The 18,520-nt window shown below is 44.3% G+C and overlaps 1 protein-coding gene across 1 annotated transcript; it reads left to right on the top strand.

Annotated features, from left to right (window-relative positions):
• The first annotated feature begins 3,593 nt into the window (after nt 1-3,593).
• Nucleotides 3,594-18,061, top strand: ZNF614 (zinc finger protein 614). Its single transcript, XM_081275176.1, has 5 exons — nt 3,594-3,796; nt 11,391-11,495; nt 12,362-12,488; nt 12,776-12,874; nt 14,023-18,061. The coding sequence occupies exons 2-5, from the start codon at nt 11,430-11,432 to the stop codon at nt 15,516-15,518; spliced, it is 1,788 nt and encodes a 595-aa protein (XP_081131302.1). The 5' UTR covers nt 3,594-3,796; nt 11,391-11,429; the 3' UTR covers nt 15,519-18,061.
• Nucleotides 18,062-18,520: the final 459 nt, after the last annotated feature.

Below are 18,520 nucleotides of genomic sequence, written 5' to 3'. Positions count from 1 at the left end.
CAGGAGTGTTACGTGCTCATCTTGTATCATATAATTAACTCAAGCATATTTTAGGCTCTATTGATGTATTTTAAAAGGAATATATTAATTCTGTAAATTCATATTTAAGGTTAAAGTAGAATCAAGTAATTTACAAAATATGATTTTACTAAAAAATGTTTTGAAAGAATTTTAGATTCATAAGAAATTACAAAATATATGTTCCTGGGTAGCCTTTATGCAGCCTCTTTAGTGACAATTATTTTAACCAGAATACACAAAACCAATTCAAATGACATTAGTATAATTGCTTTTGTTTTTTTGGTGCTAGAGATTAAACTCAGGGCCTTGTGCATACTAAGCATGCATTTTATCACTGAGCCACATCCCAGGCCTATAAGTTATAGACCTTATTTGGACTTTACTAGTTATTGTTTTTCGTACCAGTGATTGAACTCAGGGTCACTTGATCACTGAGCCACATCCCCAGCCCTATTTTGTATTTAGAGACAGGGTCTCACTGAGTTGCTATAAGTGCTTCATATTTGTTGAGGCTGGCTTTGAACTCTAATTCTTCCTGCCTCAGCCTCTTGAGCTGCTGGGATTTCAGGCGTGTGCCACCAAGCTGGCAGGACCTTACTAGTTTTTGCATATGCTAAAATGGTGTGGTTTGGTATGTAGAGTTCTGAAGAATTTTGTATACATATACAAAATTTTGTTTACATATCCACATGTAAAAGTTCACCACAATTAGGATGCCAAACTGTTGTGCCAACACTAGGAAATGTCACATCCCCCAACCCAAAGCCATAGCAACCACCGATCACTTAACCTCCATCCATAACTTTGTCATTTCCCGAATGCTATTAAATTAGAATCAGACCATATATAACCTTCATTCACTCAGTAAATTGCCTTTTAAGATCCATCTAAGTTGTTGGGTGTGTTGTGTTAGGATTTTGTATGGCTGAACCATGTTGTTTCTCCACTGTTGACAGACGTTTGAGTTTCCACTGTTTTGCTGTCATGAATTCAGATGCTGTGAATAGCTACGTATCTAATTTTGTGTGAACATTAAGTTTTTAGGTCTCTGCGATAAACACTGAAGAACACAACCGTTGGTTCATAAGTGTGTGTTTATAAGAAACTGTCAAGCTACTTTCCACAGTGGCTGTGTACATCCCCACTAATGAAGTGTGAGCACTCCATTGTCCCATGTCCTTTCTAGCACTTGGAACTGTCACTGAGTTCGCCTTATTGGGTGTGTGGTGGAATATAATCATGGCCTTAACTTACATTTCCATGATGCAAATGTCTGTCAACACCTTGACATCTACTAGAAACCATATGAGACTATAATTTTTTTTTGTTTCAACCCAATTTTTAAAATTCAAAGGCATAGCCTACCATAGTTGATATTTGCCTCTTTTGTTGCTTTTAATTCATTCCCAGTGATACATTTCCTTCCATTATTTCCTCTTTTCCAGAACATCAATTTGAATAAGTCTGCTTGAAGAAATTCTAGATTTCCTAGGAACAAGGATCTTGTTCTCTCTCTCCAGTTATCTCCCTTGATATCATTAAGTTTATTTAATCCAGCTTATAAATGCTGAGTCCTCTAATCATCTCTGCCATGTAGAATTTGGTCCCCAACTCCACGCTGAGTGGATCCTCCTTTGAGTTTCATTGTGGTTGGCTTCTGTATGCTGCAGGCCTTGTTGTCAACACTGGGAACACATCAAAGAACCAAGCAGGTGAAGTGATGGCCTTGATGGATTATGAGGAGACGGAATCCACACAAAGCAATTAATCTGGGGGCTGGGGATACAGCACAGTTGGTAGAGTGCCTGCCTCACGTGCACAAGGCCGTGGGTTCCATCCCCCAGCACCACCAGAAAACAAAAACCCCCACAATTCAGTTGATAAAAACTAGGAAGAAATATAAAGTCTGGTGCATTCATTGATTGTACTCAAAGGCGTATTTTAGTAAGTTTTCAGGGAAGACTTTTCTGGGCAGATGGAATTGGAGCCAGGACTTCAGTGTATGGAAAGGAGATATACTTGTAAGTCTAGAACTCTACAGGGTTGTTTCTGATTTTTCTAGGATACTGCATTTTTTTTTTTTTTAATGTTGGTGGGGATCAAACTCAGGGCCATATGCATGTGAGGCAAGTACTCTACCATCTGAACTATATCCCCAGCCCAGGACACTGTATTTCTAAAAGAAACTTTCCTGGAGGGAACATAATAACGCTAAGAAATCAAACAAGCTAGATGTGGTGGCATATGCCTATAATCTCAACAATTCAGGAGGCTGAGGCAGGTGGACTTCAAGTTCATGGCCAGCCCTGACAACTTAGTGAAACCCTGTTTCAGGATAAAACTTAAAAGGGCTGGAGATGTTGCTCAGTGTTACAGTGGCCCAGTTACAAAAAATAAATTCCTGTACAGAAGTTAGAAAATACATCTGAGCAAAATGAAAAAATCTCAAATCACCATAACTGTACCTAGGAATCAATAACAATATATTCTCCCAAAATGTTCAAATGCATGACAGTGTACCTTATGAAGGGAAATGAGACGAATCTTATATTTACTGTGTGGTGAACTTCTGTATGAATCATCTAAAACTATTTTTCTAAAGCCAAAATGTTTATGATAAAATAATTAATGATTACACATGATGTTAACTTGAGAATCGCGAAAGTTTTTTTCTAAGTAAACAATTATTCTCTACCTCTAGTACAAATCCTCATCCTATTAAACCAATCGCAATTTTAAAAAAATAAAAAAGAAAGAAAGAAACCAAACCTGATTGCTGCCGGCGAGATGACACTATCTGCAGGTTGCCCTTTTTTTTCTGGTATTCTGAAAATACAGTTAAATTTTATACTGACAACTGTAATACAGGCTTTTTTTGTGTGTCCTTATTTCTGTCCCTGGGCACTGGGAATCGATCCCTTACTGCTCCTCCACTCAGCCACATCCCCAGTCTCCTAAGTTGCTGAGGCTGGATTTGACCTTGTGCTCCTCCAGCCTCCGCCTCGCGATCCGCTAGGATCACAGGAAGGGCCGGCGCCCGCCGGAGGTTTAAGTGGGCTTAAAAACCAAGGCAGAACCTTGGTGCCGACGCAAGGCGTTAGCACCGCGGCCTCCTGACTGCCCGTGCCCAGAGCCCGCCGCCACCTCGGCTTGCTTCCGGAAGGACCGACAATCTGCAGCTCCTGACCCTCAGCCTCTTCCCCGCTGGAGGCAGCTGCACCGCCCGGAGCAGGAGCCCGCGATTCACAGGCCCCCGCCCATTTCCGGCTTCGCCTGGCACCCAATCCGGGTTCCTCGCGCTCCACGTACGCCAGCGTCACAACCCCGGATGCCCTCCTGGCCCGCTGCGCACGCCCTTCTGTGCGACTCGCGCGCCGACCCGGCATCTCTTCCGGGTCGCGGGCGCTAGCGTGCCCTGGGTACGGACCCGCCGTCCTCCACGATGGCCGCTCCCTTGGCGTCACTAGGGAGCCGCCATCTTTCTTCCTCCCCGGCCGGACGCGCAAGATGCCGCCGGCGCCCGGTCGGCCTCGGACTGGCACTGGCCTCCGAGAACGTTCGCGGTTAGCACGGCGTCGCAGACCGTCCCGGGCCAGCGGAAGGATCAGGCCTTGAGGGGCGGGAGGGGTTTGCCATCTTGGGTCCCGGGTCCCTCTCGGCAGAAGGCCGCGGCGGGCGTGGCCTGCTCGGTACTGTGCAGCTGCCTCCATCCCCTCGGCCCCTTCCCGGCGTCGCGGCCGGCGCAGGGACTTCCGGGTGTGGAGGCGTCGGGCAGGTGAGCGGCGACGCCGGAGTGGCGGGAGGCAGGCGGGCGGGGACCCCCGTGTGGGGTGGGCCGCGCCGGACCAGGGTCTAGGACCCCACCCCACCCTGGTCCGGCTGCTGGGGAGGCGAGGCCGAAGGAGGCAGGGGCCAGCTGGAGGCCAGCCTCAGCAGCTCAGCCCCAAATAAAAGTAAAGGGCCGGGGTGTGGCTCGGTGGTTAAGCGCCCCTGGATTTAGCCCTCGTACGGGGGGGGGGGGTTGTGGTGGGCTTCTGAGGCAGCAGGCGGTTCCAGGCCCCTGGAGCTGGTTCCCGGCGGTCCTGCCCACGCTCCTCCCGTCTGCCGCGACCCGGCTTTTGCAGTCATTTGTAGCGCCAAGCTGGACCCCGGAGCTATCCCCCTGCCCCCGGTTGATGGTTTTTCATTCGTCTTTCCCTTTGAGCCGTCGAAGTTTCTTTTTAGGCTTTCCTGAGGTTTAATTGAAGTACTATAGGGCTCACCACCCGCACCACTCCAGGGTTTGACGGCGTGTCCAGGGTCGTGCAGCCCTGGCCACAGTCGGATTTTAACCTGGCCTCATCCCCACCGACGGGCCCCCAGCCGCAGTCCCTTCTCAGCCCAGGCACAACCGCGGACCTTCCTGCCTCCCCAGCCCGCAGCCTGGACTTTGCTGCTGGGGCTGGGGCTGGAGCCAGGGCCGGGGCCGGTGGGGCCAGCACTACCCCTGACCTGCGCCCCCGCAGGTGGCCTGGGCCGCTGAGCAGCTGCGGTTACAGGTGTGGGCCTCCTGCTTGACTCAGAGGGCCCTTGGTCTGGTTTGTTCCACGCAGCGTTTTGCTGTCGCCCTTTGGGTGTGGATGAGCGGTTCCTTTTCCTGCGCGCTCTTTCTGCCGGTGGGTGGATTCCCGCTGGGTCAGCACCTTTGGCTACCGAAGCCCGACTCCTGTGAATACTGTTGATCGGGTCTCTGTGTTCACAGATAGTTTTCTTTCGCTGCGGCTCATCTCTGGAAGTCGGATGACTGGAGTGTGCAGTTGGTGTACGTCTGACTTTTTGAGGAACTCTGGAGCGTTTCCCAGAGTGGTTGTACTTGGCCGGTGGTATCAGGAAGACCCTGGCCAGCGTCTCTTTGCGGGGGTTCTTCCTGCCCAGGGGAATCCAATTCACCCTAAAACTTAAAATCTCAAATAATTAGCAAATAACAAAGCACAAATACTCAGAAATATATTTACAAGAAAGCCAAGCCCCTGATAGGTCCGGTCCACATGGGCTCTGGAACTAGACAAAGGGAAAAGGGCTCTGGAGGTTTATGTAAGGGGGTCCATCAAAGGCAGGGATAAGGTTTCCAGGGCGGAGTCTTTGTAGTCCATAGGTTGAATGACATCTTGGCAGGTCACACCTATCTCAGGTGCTGTTTGGGACATGGCAGAGCAGGATAGGAATTCATAATGTGTGAGGGCAGTTAACCAGAGCACATGTCCACTGCCTTTCCCAAAACCCACATGTTCCTGTTTACTAGGCTCCATGTGTGGTGGCCCACACGCAACCCATGGATGACTTGCAGCAATACACCACCCAGGATTCCCACAGTCCCTCTTAGCCGTAGTTTATAATTCTTGATAGATTGTGCCTCATAATGTTCTGACACATTCTGACTAATTCATTAGGTCAATGTAAAAGCAGAACATGAAACCTGTGTTGCTGGCAGCAACACAGATCTAAATCTGTTGCCACATCTTAACTCCAGTTGAGAGTAAGGACAGGCTTATAAAACTAAAAACTGCAAAAAGTGGGGACAGAAGACGCAAATGTAATCACAACATACATTTCAAAAAAGTGGAAAATTACCAGGTTTTATATCAAAGAAAGTCACATCCTCAGAAATTACATTTTCAGAAGGGAGGAACAAGTGGTATGTCTTTTATACAGCGGTGCTGTCAAGACAGGAACTTGTGGTTAGGAGGCGTAGGGGGCAGATGTGGGCACCAGGTGGGAGGGGGGCCAACTTCATATAAGGTGGGGTATCTAAACAAAATGGGCTAAGTCGATGAGGAGTTTTGAAGTCAGCCCATAACAATCAATTTTGCTGGTATGTTGTTGTTTGTCGCCTGTGTTCATGAGGGATATTGGTCTGCAGTGTTCTTTTCCTCCACTGCCTTTGGTTTTGTTATCCGAATTAAAGCTTAGTGATTCTTAATGGCTTTGTAAAGCCGACTGGACCTCGGCTTTTCTACGTGAGATGAGTTTTCACATAGTATTCCTGAAGTGTTCCTAATTCAGTTACAAGTTCAACTTCTGTAGTTACTATATAGCCATTCAAATTTTTTAAAACTCTTTTCCTGTTATTTATCTCTAGGCAAATGCTGATTCAAGAGACAAATGCCTAGTTATCGCCATCTATCAGAGCTGGTGACCTAATGCTGGGTTCACAAAATATGACTATTCCAATAACTTAAGAAAATGGCATAGAAAGCACAGAAACAGAAGAAGTACACTTTCAAAATCTGGGATGGCTCTGTGACCATAGGGGTCTGTAGAAAGAGACAGAACCACTGGAATTCTTTATTCTTACACAGTGGACGCACAGGGGGAGGTTCCATGGAATATTCCTTCTATCCCAAAAAGGCCAAAGGAGTAGGATTACAAAGCAACAGGTGAGTGTAGCTCAGCCCTGTTGGGTGACACCCACTCTTGGAGCCACACCTTCCTTATCCGAATGGAGGTGAAGCCCAGTGTATTGTGGGTGTAATGACTGTTCAGTACCCTTTACTCAGGACTTCTGTCCAGAGTGGTTCCCAATACCTAGTCTTGCCTGCATCCCACACAGTTGGTGGAAATGGGGTTCCCCTTAGTGGAATGGGGTGGCTGAGAAAAGCTAGGAAAAGTAGAAGAACAAAAAAACCACAGGACACAGAAAATAATATCAAAAGCAGGGGCGGGACTGGCAAGCCTATCACATGGATTGAGCTTCTAGACCACTGGCCAAGTGGAGCTTGTGCTTGCTTTATTTATATTAGGAGACATCAAAAACTCTCCATAGAATTTCCTTCACCAAAAAAGGTTAAAGGAGGGCTGTCAGTTCCCAACGGTTACACCCATCTCCAGAGCTGCTGTGAGGGGTCTTCCTAGGAGAGTGGACATAAAGGTCATGTGCACTGGGCAATCTATTGCCACAGGAGAGCCATGATAGTTCGCGGTGCCAAACCTAAATCTCCATACCAAGAGAAGACCCTCAAATAATTCACAGATGGCTTCCTGCAGCCTAGAAAGATAATTTTTTATGTGGGGGTAGTTTCATGTATCTATTTTTTGTTTATGGCATAAAATTGTTTGTGATATTATCTTGTAAACCTTTCAATTCTTGATGATGTCATCTTTCTTTTTTGGGTAACTGGGGGGCACTTTACCACTGAGCTATGTCCCCAGTTGTCGGGGCCCATCCTGAGCAGGAGTAAAACACCCCCCTCCCCCCATCCCCGGCCTTGAGTAATGAAGGTATTGAACTGGCATCACACGTCACATGTGGGAGGCCAACCTTACACGTGACTGAGTTACATTCCCCAGCTGGGTGCTGAGGTTCTCAGTTGCAGAAATGTGGCACCCTTCTTGGGTGTGTCTTGCTACAGCCCCATGGGTGAAGCTATGCTCACCTGTTCCTTTGTAATATAACCTCTTGCCCTGTTTAAGATAGAATCTTCCATGGAAGTGCCTTGTGTGTGTCCCCTTCTCTTACTGTGCCCTTGGGTGTGGCCTACCCAGGTGTCAGGCAACCTGCTGACAGTGGACATCATGAAGATAGACTCAGCCCCCTGAAACCTGACCCCTGGCCTCATTTGAATAGCTTCTCCTCAATAAAAGGGCTCAGCTCGTGCTCTCGCGCTCTCTCTCTCTTTCTGTGGACCCTTAAGATCAGAGGAGCCGACACAGTGACCCCAAAGAAAAAGGTATTTGTGTCTCTTGTGTGGTTATTTCGTGCAGCCCAGTCAGCCCAGTTTGACTAGAGTGACCCCTGAGCCTTTTAGTCGCGAGAACAGAAACCCGGCAGTCACAACGCTGTGCAAAGCAAGTGGGAGTGGGCCTTACCTTTGCTCCGCAAGGGAGTCTTCAGCCCTGGGCTTGAGTGTTATCCAGTGGGATTCTGAAATGCTATCCCCTGCCTTATTTGGTGGGATATTCTATCTAATGTCTTTTCCCTAATAAATAGAGGGGTTCTGGATGCACTCTCTCTTTCTAGCACTGTCCAGCATGGAGCTGACCCTTAAGGTCCCAGAGTAGGCCCACCCTCCACCTGAGAAACTCATGTTTGTGTGTCATTGGCTTCCCGTTCCTCAGTTTATTCCTGCAGCCAGCTCCCGGGAACCGGCTCATCTCGCCAGCCCTGCCAGCTGCCAGGATCCAACCTTTTTAATGTTAATTTTGAGACATACTCTGGCAAAGTTGCTGAGGCTGGTTCAGAACTGGGGGTCCTCTTGCCTAGCTCCTGAGTGGTTGGGGTCACAGGAGTGCATCACCACACTCAGTCACCCGCTTATTTCTGCTTTTAGCTTTTGTTGTAGTGGGGACCAAAGCCAGGTATCTTCAACCACGAGACCAGCACGCTAGCTTCATAATAGAGGTTTGAAGTGAGTTTTAAAATTAAAGAGATGTAATTCTCGTTACCTTTATTGCCCAGCTCAGAGATGGCTCCTCCTAGCTCCCGCCTCCAGCCACCTAATGTGGTGGCGAGGTTAACACAAGGGGGGGGGCACGCCAGGGAGTGAGCTTTTATTGGGGAACAAAAAATTCAAGGGAAAATTCCATCCAATGAAGGTCGAGGGGGGCAGCATTCCAAGGTCAGGGTCAGTGATTTGGTCTTTGGGTCAGGGGTCAGGCACACCTCCACATGGACAAGCCCTCGAACCTGGGGCAGGGTGGGGAAGGCTCTGTCACAGTTGTGTCTAGGTGCCTCTCACCCAGCCAGGGAGGTAACTCAAACCTCCTGTGAGAATGGCTTCCCACAAGGTATGCAGGCAAGCCTGTGCCACTAAGCTGTACTCCGCACTCTCACAGATTTGGGTTTGTTTTTTTTTTTTTCCTGACCTAGGTAATTTCTTTCTTTTTTCTTGGTTGCTCTAGTTAATATTTTCATTTTTGTTGATTTTTTTTTCAAGTAAATACATTTGGGTTCACTGACTTTTTAAATTACTTTTCTGTTTTCTAGTTCATTGATTTCCACCTTTGTCTTTATTAGTTTTTTTCAGTCTGCTGCTTTGGGTTTCACTTTCTCTTTCTATAGTTTCTCTAGAGTAGTGATTTGAGAGTGCTGATATGATCTTTTTCTTTTGATTTAAAGCTATGAATTTCCTTTACTATTTTAGGAGTATTTAGGTAATGCTCTTATTTGTTTCTAGTCAGTTTAAATATTGTCCCATGTGATTTTCTTTTTAACACAGGGTTGTTGGGAGCCGCTCTGGAAACATGCCCTAAAGTCCTGAGCAAGAGAAACTGAACAATTATTGTGGCCCAGTAACTTGGGCTCTGCCTCAGCTCAGGTAACGAGGCGTGGCTCCAGGAGTAGGCGTCACCTGGTGGGGTTGGGCTGCACTCACCTCTTCCTTGTAGTCCTACCCCTTGCCTCATTTGAATGGCCTCCCCAATAAAACCGGGTTCCAGGCTTCTTTCTCCCTTCCTTGCCTGCCTTGCCTCCTTTGTGGGAGCTGGGTCAGAGGAGCCGTCCCAGAACCAAAGAAAAGGCATTTCTCTGTCTCTGCGTGATTATTTCTTTTTCTTTTTATTTTAGAGAGAGAGAGAGAGAAGAGAATTTTAATATTTATTTATTTTTTTTGGTTTTCGGCGGACACAACTTCTTTGTTTGTATGTGGTGCTGAGGATCGAACCCGGCCCACAAGCATGCCAGGCGAGCGTGCTACCACTTGAACCACATCCCCAGCCCTGGAGTGACCCTGACTGGTCGTGTGTCACGACACATGATTGTTCAAAACTGATCTCTTTGGGTTAGGTAACGTGGTGGTGCCTGTAATCCCAGCTGCTCTGGAGGTTGAAGCTGGAGTATTGAATGTTCAAGGCCAGCCTGGACAACTTAGCAAGACTCTTTCAAAATAAAATATAAATAAATAAATAAAAAAGGACTGGGGATGTAGCTCAGTGTTAGAGCGTCTCTGAATTTTGTCCCCAGTAGGGTGTGGGGGCTGGGGGTTGGGGGTTTGGGGGAGATCTGGCCAGAGGAGTGTACTCTTTAATTTCTAAATGCTTGGATATTTCTTAAATTTTCTCCTGAAGTATTCCTAATTCAATTCTGTTATGGTTGGTAAATATATTGGATTTATTGGTACTTGCTTTACACCCTAGCATATGATCTTTTGTGGAAAATGTTATGTGAACTTTTTTTTTTTTTAAGTTATGCGTGACAGTAGAAAGTATTTTGGCATAATATACACACTGAGTGTGACTTATTCTACGTACGTCCCCAGTCTTGTGGTCGTGCGTGGTGTGGAGTTACCCTGGCTGGGTCTACAGATCCCAGGCTGGGGAGTTAGGACCAGTTGGTTCTGCTGCCTTTCCTAGTCCCCTCCCCTGCATGTATTCTTGAAGTTGGATGTACGGCTTGCTGCTGATGAGTGAATGTGAAATGTAAGTGAAGTTGATACTTTTCCAGTCTCCTGTGTCCTGCTGACTTTCTACTTGCTTTGTTTATTATTCAGAGTGAGGTGCTGTCTTATTTTTGGTTTGTCTGTTTTGCTTGTCAATTCTGTCAGGTTTTGCTTCCAGTGTTCTGGAGTTCTCTTGTTAGGTGTGTTTGGTTTGATGATTATCATGTTTTCCTCATCTATATCTTTATAACTTTATTGCCAAATAGGAAAAGTCATCCAAGCCTTCATGTTCAGAGTTCCTGGGGCCTCTGTGGACATAGACTTGATTGGCTGCCTGCATGGCTGGCCTTTAGTCTCCAGCCTTGCAGAGGTCTAGCTGATAGCACTTGGTCCAGGACCCCTACCATAAATCACCTTGTTGACAAGGACACCCTCCCAAGGGCTGAGCTGCCTGGGTTAGCAAAGACCCTTATCAGGTCTGATCAAGCAGGATATTCCAAGGATTCCAAGGGCTTAGGTATTTCCTCACAGGAACTAAGGGCCAAGCCTCTCTTATGTAAAGTTAATCCTTTGTTGCACAATATGAAATCAGATGATCTTTGAAACTAAGAGTGTGTTCCTATGGAATGTACAAAGTCTTGTGAAGTGGTATATGCACACACCTGCTTTTTAAAGACAGAATGTCCAGATCTTTAGAACCTTTTGTATCTTCTTTCCTAAAATTGATCTCCCTGAGAATTCACCTGCCTCTGAGGTACTGTGCTCTGCCCCTTGTGTTGTTGTGTTTTTTTACTTCCCCTTAGTTGTCATCAACTTCTGATTTGCAAAAGAAGCTTGTCTTTCAATACAGTAGAGCCTTGTTGTATTGCCCCAGGGTGTGAATCCTTTGAGGTGCAAAGTAAAGGCAAAGTGTGAAATACTTATGTCCTTTACTTAAGCTAAATGCATGGCAACAGGGACAACATCTGGACCCAGGGAGAATATACAATTAAAGTCAGTTTGCTCTTTTGCCCACAGGTCCTTGCTCCGCAGAATCAAGAAGAATGGAGGACAAGAATGAAGGGAGAAGGAAGAACTCCTGGAGTGTTACCATTTCTAAGGAACCTTAAACTGGATGCCAAGGTTTCTGAACATAATGACTCCAGGGCTGTAGTAGAAGAGATATAAAACTTAGAATCCTGTTATCCATCATTTCCTGGGTATAGAGGAAAATGATTGAGCCTCAGGTGACTTTTTGATTTTTGTTGTACTTTTCCTTTGTTTTCTGATAGACTTCTGGAAGCCTGAAAAAAAAAAAAATCTGTTCAACTGAAATAATTATAAATTGAATAATTGGGTTCTGGGGAGAAATTAATTTTGAACCTAACTTCAAAATTAGGGCAAATTGGGGTCAGGAATATACTGTTCCACTAAATGACTTACTGTTTCGAACATAATAATGACTCTGTGGGTCCTGCAGGTTACAGTAGATATCACCTCGCATCTAACATTTCCAAGAGCCATCACAACCAGAAAAACAAAATGATGTGTATTGATTTCTGGGAAAAAGCAGAGCAGTCTCTTAGGAAATTTCCTTGCTGGGGTTTCAGAGATGATCTATGGACATGGAAGCTCTCTTTAACCCAAATCTTCTTAATCAGTTTTAATGATCTCTTATATTTTAGACAAATCTTGTATAATTTTTTTCTTTAACATTTATTTAAAAGCACTCTTATGAATTGAGAAGGTGGAGTCTGTTCATGATCTATTCTCCTATTGACCATGAAGTCTGTTGTAATGGAGGCATGTTTAAATTTTCCTGATGTTATTTGCATATATTTACTATTTGGAAATTGTACTAAAATGTACGAATTTTACTCCTTCCAAAATTTATTTGAGAAAGGTCTGAAGAAGTAGGCTATATGGTGAAAATTAGAAAACTTCCCTCATATTTCTTTAAATCAACGATTGGAATTTACATACCTTTAAACAAAACTCTGTTTTTACAGGAATTGGTGACATTGGAGGATGTGGTTGTGAATTTCACTTTGGAGGAGTGGCAGCTCCTGGATCCTTCTCAGAAGAATCTGTACCAGGATGTGATGTTGGAAAATTATAATAATCTGGTCTCAGTAGGTAAGGATAGGTCCCCTGTGTCACTTAGAAAGTCACATGCTGTCCTCTGTCACCATTCAAAGCTTTGCCTTCATTGTGGTATTCTGAAGTGTTAGATTTTTAGTTCTCTAAAGTGCTATTTAGTTCCCCAAAGTGGCATTTCCACTCCTGTTCTGGAAAACAAAAAAACAAAAAACTTTTACTTTGCATATGAGAAGTTTTGTCTCTCAGATATAATATTTTCCCACTTGACGTCCTGTACCCTTATTCAATGTGTATAAGTCATCTATTTTTTTTCTTATAAACAGGGTTTCAAAATATCAAACCACATGCACTCTCCAATTTGGAGCAAGGAGAAGAACTGTGGATGATAGAAGATGAAGTCCCGAAGAATGGACCCTGTTCAGGTGAGTGTCTTAGTTCCTTTTGTGCTGCTATAAAAATACCTGAGACCGGGTAATTTATAAGGAATAGAGATATATTATTTATAGTTCTGCGGGCTGAGAAGTCCAAGATCAAGGGGTTTGCGTATGGCAAGGACCTTCATGCTGCATCATCACATGGCAGAAGGCAGAAGGGCAAGAGTGTGCAGGAGAGACAGCAAGAGGTCAGACTTGCAGCCTCATGCCCTTTTATGTCATCACCATTAATCCAGTCATGAAAGCCCTCGGAGCCTAGTTACCTCTGAAAGATCCCACCTCTTAATACTGTTGCATTGGAGATTTTTAAGTTTCCAACATGAAGTTCTTGGGGACACACATTCAAACCATAGCAGTTAGTGAGAAGCAGTAGGGGAGTGGCTGTGAAAGTCATGGTCTGCTCATTGAGGGAGGTGTCACTGCTGTGAAGCATCTGAAGATACCTAAACAGCTTCTCCTCATATTTACCTCCCTATTTGGGAACTTTTATTTTTAAGGTGTTTAGTTTTAAATATGTGCCTCCGTTGTCTCTTTTTGGATATAGTTCTTGTTTATTTCATCTTGTATCTTTATTTTTTTCTTTGCTACTAGAATCATTCGGTTGACAATAAAGAGCTGTACCCCACTTTATGTGTTTGTGAGCTTTTCATCGCTCTGACCAAAATACTTGACCAGCTTAGGAGAGGAAAGACTTATCTTGGCTCATGGTTTCAGAGGATGCAGCTCATGGTTCACTCAAAGGCAGAAACATCCTAGTGGAAGGGTGTGGCAGAGGCAAGCTGCTTATCTCATGACAGTCAGAAGCAGAAAGAGAGGCAGGGGCCAGCAAAAATAATCCCTTCCAGAGAATGGCCTACTTCCTCCAACTTGATCCCATTTCTTAGTAGTCCATTTTGCCATTGCTGAATTAATCCATCTGATCAAATGGATTAATTAACTGATGAGTTCAGAGCCCTCATGATCCAGTCACTGCCTAAAACCTCACCTCTGAACCTTGCTGCATTGGGAACCATGCTTTCAACATACAAGCTTCTGGGAAACTTTCTAGATCCAAACTAGAACATCCACCAGATCATCTTCCAGGCATTTTTACTCCGTACCATTCTCATGGAAAAATTTATTCTCTTGTTTCATAGAAATCGGGAAAGTTGATGGCCACCTGCAGGAGTACTCTCAAAACCAAAGATTCCTGAAGAGTATGCATCAATGCAGTGATCAGAATGCATTTAAAAATATCACTCATTTCAGCAAAACACATTTTATTCTACTGCAAAATCATGATACAACTTTGAAATTAAGATTAGGTTTAGTTAACCAGAAGAGAAGACATGAAATAAATAACCCTGTTGGTTTTAATGAAGGTGAGAAAATCTACCTACACGATAAAGATGAACATACATTTACTGAAATGAAACTCGCTGAAAGTACAAAATGCACAAGTATTAAATGTCAAGCGTTCAAACATCAGAAGACTCAAAAAATTGAGAAACCCCTTGCATACACTGAAGGTGAGAAAACCTTCACCAGAAAGTCTCCGCTCCCTTATCATGGGAGCATTCATACAGGAGAGAAACCTGGGAGTGGTCAAGGTGAGAAATCATCCAGAAGTGTCCTAACCACTAAGCATCAGAGGACTCATGTAGGAGACCTTCCCTGTGTACTCAGCGAGTCCAGGAAGGGTCCTGCTGTGAAGAGCAGCCTCCCTGTCAGCGAGCAGTCCCAGACAGGAGAGAAATCCTATCTGTGCAGTGAGTGTGGAAAGGGCTTTACAATGAAGCGCTATCTAATTGCTCATCAGCGAACTCACAGTGGAGAGAAACCTTTTGTATGCAGTGAATGTGGAAAAGGCTTCACTGTGAAGAGCAATCTCATCGTCCACCAGCGAACTCACACAGGAGAGAAACCCTATATATGCAGTGAATGTGGAAAAGGCTTCATCATGAGGCGCTACCTAGTTGTGCATCAGCGAACTCACACTGGAGAGAAACCCTATGTTTGTAATGAATGTGGAAAAGGCTTTACTGTGAAGAGCAATCTCATTGTGCATCAGAGATCTCATACAGGGGAAAAATCCTACATATGCAGTGAGTGTGGAAAAGGCTTCACTGTGAAACGCACTCTCATCATACATCAGCGGACTCACACAGGAGAAAAATCCTACATATGCAGTGAGTGTGGAAAAGCCTTCACCACCAAGCGCACTCTTGTTATACACCAGCGAACTCATACAGGAGAGAAACCCTACGAATGCAATGAATGTGGTAAAGCCTTCAGCCAGAAGATATGCCTCATACAACATGAGAGATGTCACACAGGAAAGACTCCCTTTGTATGTACTGAGTGTGGGAAATCCTATTCACACAAATATGGCCTCATTACCCATCAGCGAATTCACACAGGAGAGAAGCCCTATCAGTGCAGTGAATGTGGGAAAGCCTTCACTACAAAGTCGGTGCTCAATGTACACCGAAGAACTCATACTGGAGAGAGGCCCTACGGATGCAGTGATTGTGAGAAAGCCTTCTCCCACTTGTCGAACCTTGTTAAACACAAGAAAATGCACACCAGAGAATCGGATCGATTCATTCAAGTTGAAAATTCTTTTAATAGAGAGTCACAGCACATCACTTAGGAGTGAACTCATGCATCCCCAAAACACTGTGCAGGGTGGAAATGTCTTCTGTGGCAACTCAGACTTCACTAAACATCCGTGTCTCTGGCCGATTGGAATGTAATCACAGCACAGCCAACTGGGTGCCCTCAGAAGGATCTTCCCAGGAGATATGCCTGGTTTCAGTAAATATGATAGTGCCTTTGGTGATCCTTTACCTCTCATTTTCTATCAATGAAAACAGATAAACTCAGATATACTCAGTATGGAGATCCCCTGTGCAAAATCTCTAGCTCATAATCTAGGAAGGCTATAACTAGATAAATTCTGTGAATGTAGAGACTAAGAAAGTCATCTTTGGAAATACTTTATTTTCAGGGCTCTTCATGAATTATTGGCTTATTAGTTGGCAGAAATAACAGTGACCATAGCAAAGCCTTTACCCAGAAATAAGACCTCAATTAGTGTCAAGTGTTTACACTGGAGAATATCTTTATGGTAATAAATACAACACGATTTAGTAACACATCCTGCTTTATGATTTGTCAGGAAATCAAATAGAAAATAAAAATTCTCTGAACATGTTAAATATAGACCACCTTTGGCAAAATATTGGAGACCCTGAAAACAGTGAAGTCCAACATTTAAGTGCTTTTGAGTCTAACCTCTGTATGTCAGACATTACGCCTGGTGTGCATTTCCAGGCAGGCTACCTCATACCCCATGTCTAGTTGCTTTGCCAATGAGTCCATATTTTTTTTTTCCATTGATGCTGGATATCAAACCCAGGGCCTTCAAGCATGCTAGGGGAAAGTGCTGTACCACTGAGCTATACTCTCAGCCCCAGTTCCATAATTTAGAAAAACTGCTTTCTATGGCACTGATTATTATTGTAAGAAATATCTTTGGTCTTTGTCCCTGATTCCTTGCAGAGAGCTAAAAACCTTGCCTTGGAGTTTCATAAATGACAGGGATGTCTTGTTATTCATGAGGTCCTTCTAAGCACACCTTAGTACATCCTAATAAGGTGATAGAGGGAGGAACTGGTCACCATCAAGATCAAATGATTATAGGGTAGAATCCTGGGCAGAGGGGTCTGAAGATTGAACTCCTGAATAATGAAACTGTAGAGTGTCCAAATTGGTGAAAAGACCTGTGTGCTGAAAGGTTCTCACACTCCAGCTCTGTGGGTACAGAGGCTTCTGAGCTCTGGGCCCTTCCACTCTTTGTATCTTTTTGTCTGACTGTTCATTTGTATCCTTTATAATAAACCGTTAAACTTAAGTAAAATTTCTCAGATTTTTGTAAACATTCTAGTAAATTATTGCATATGAGGAGTATCATGGGGCCTCTCAGTTTAATGCCAGTAGGTTAGATGTCCAGTTAGCCTGAGACTTGTGACCGGCATCTGAAGTGAAGGTGGTCCTGCAGCACTGAGCCCTTGCACTTGTGGAGTTTGCACTAACTTAGAATAGTGTCAGAACTGATTATAGGATGCCCACTTGGTGTGGGAGAGTTGTTGGGGTTGTGAAGTTGGGACCCTAGCAACTTGCTGGTGGGAACATGAAATGACGTGGCAACTGGAAAATAATCTGGCAGTTTCTCCAAGGTTAAGCACAGAATTGTCACATGGCCCAGAATTCTACTCCTAGATATATACTCAAGAGAAATGAGAACTCAACAATGCTTGCTACTCCTTAAATTTGAGGCCACATACTGAGGCCTTATCTCAAAAAAAAAAAAAAGGGGGGGCTTGGTGGTCAGTGATAGAGCACCCTGGGTTGTCCCAAAGTACAAAAAAAAAAAAAAAAAAAAAAAGACAAAAAACCAAAAACAATTTAAATGTTCATTAGCTGAGGAATGGATTAGTATATTCAAGTAATCAAGCATTGGATGGCAATAAAAAAGGAATTATGAACTGATATGTCCTAAAACAAATGATCTATGGGAAGCCATTCTCGCACGTGATTGGGCACCTCCTGGATCGGGTGTGAGGCGCTCTGGCCAAACTGTGTCGGAGCTTTCCCCACCCTCTCCAGGTGCGAGAGCCTGTCCGTGTGGGGGTGTGCCTGACCACTGACCCTGAGGCCAATCACTGACCCTGACCTTGGAATGCTGCCTCCCTCGACCTTCTTTGGATGGAATTCTCCCCTGAATTTTTTGTTCCTCAATAAAAGGCCACTCCCTGGCGTGCTCTCTCTCTCTCTCCTGCTAGCCCTGAGTAAGCCTTGCTGCCCTACCGGGTGGTTTGAGGTGTGAGCCAGAGAGGTGAGAGCCATCTGGGACCTGGTCATAGAAAAAGGTAATTGAGTCTGTGTGTTTTATTTTGATCTCACTAGTTAACTTCTATGCCAGGAACCTCTTTAATGAAACCAGTGTGCTGGTCACCTGGTGGAATGATCCTTGCAAATATGCTGAATAACCAGTCACCAAAGACGACATATTATTTGGTTGCATTAATACGAAATGTCCACCATAAGAGCTAGTGGAGAGATTGGTGGGAAGAAATGGGGAGACACTGCTAATGGGTATACAATTTATTTTCAGGATGATGGAAATGTTCTAAAATTCCACTGAATTGTATAGTGTAAGTGGGTGAATTTTATCATATGAATTATATCAATAAAGCTATTATATTTTTTAAAGATCTCTTTCATTATTAATCTGATTAATCAACTATGCAGTCTTATCGTTATTCACATTTGAGTTTCATTGAAATTGTTCTTAAGTTGTGTTTTCATTTTATTATTTATTTATTTTTAGTTGTAGTTGCACACGATAGCTTTATTTATATGTGGTGCTGAGGATCGAACCCAGGGCCTCGCACATGCTAGGCGAGCACTCTACCACTGAGCCCCAGCCCCTTAAGTTGTGTTTTTAATACTAACACTTGTGATTAACATAAATTTTAGCAAATAATATAGGTGTGGCAAACCAAACACCAAGTGATTTCCAACACTTAAAAGAGTGAAAATATAGCCCTTAGTTTGCTAGGGCTACCATAACAGAATACTAGATAGATT

Source organism: Spermophilus citellus (assembly GCF_964194105.1).
Source record: "Spermophilus citellus genome assembly, chromosome: 18".
In the NCBI taxonomy this organism is placed as follows: Eukaryota; Metazoa; Chordata; class Mammalia; order Rodentia; family Sciuridae; genus Spermophilus; species Spermophilus citellus.
Note: the sequence above shows the minus strand (reverse complement) of the source record. Positions and strands in the feature narration are given on the sequence as shown.

What these genes read in the sequence shown, in the direction of transcription:
- ZNF614 (XM_081275176.1), top strand. Translation starts at nt 11,430, where the DNA reads ATGAAGGGAGAAGGAAGAACTCCTGGAGTGTTACCATTTCTAAGGAAC. An exon ending in ACCTTAAACTGGATGCCAAG is followed by an intron (nt 11,496 to 12,361) that starts GTTTCTGAACAT and finishes CTGTTTTTACAG; the next exon opens with GAATTGGTGACATTGGAGGA. An exon ending in GAAGAATGGACCCTGTTCAG is followed by an intron (nt 12,875 to 14,022) that starts GTGAGTGTCTTA and finishes CTTGTTTCATAG; the next exon opens with AAATCGGGAAAGTTGATGGC.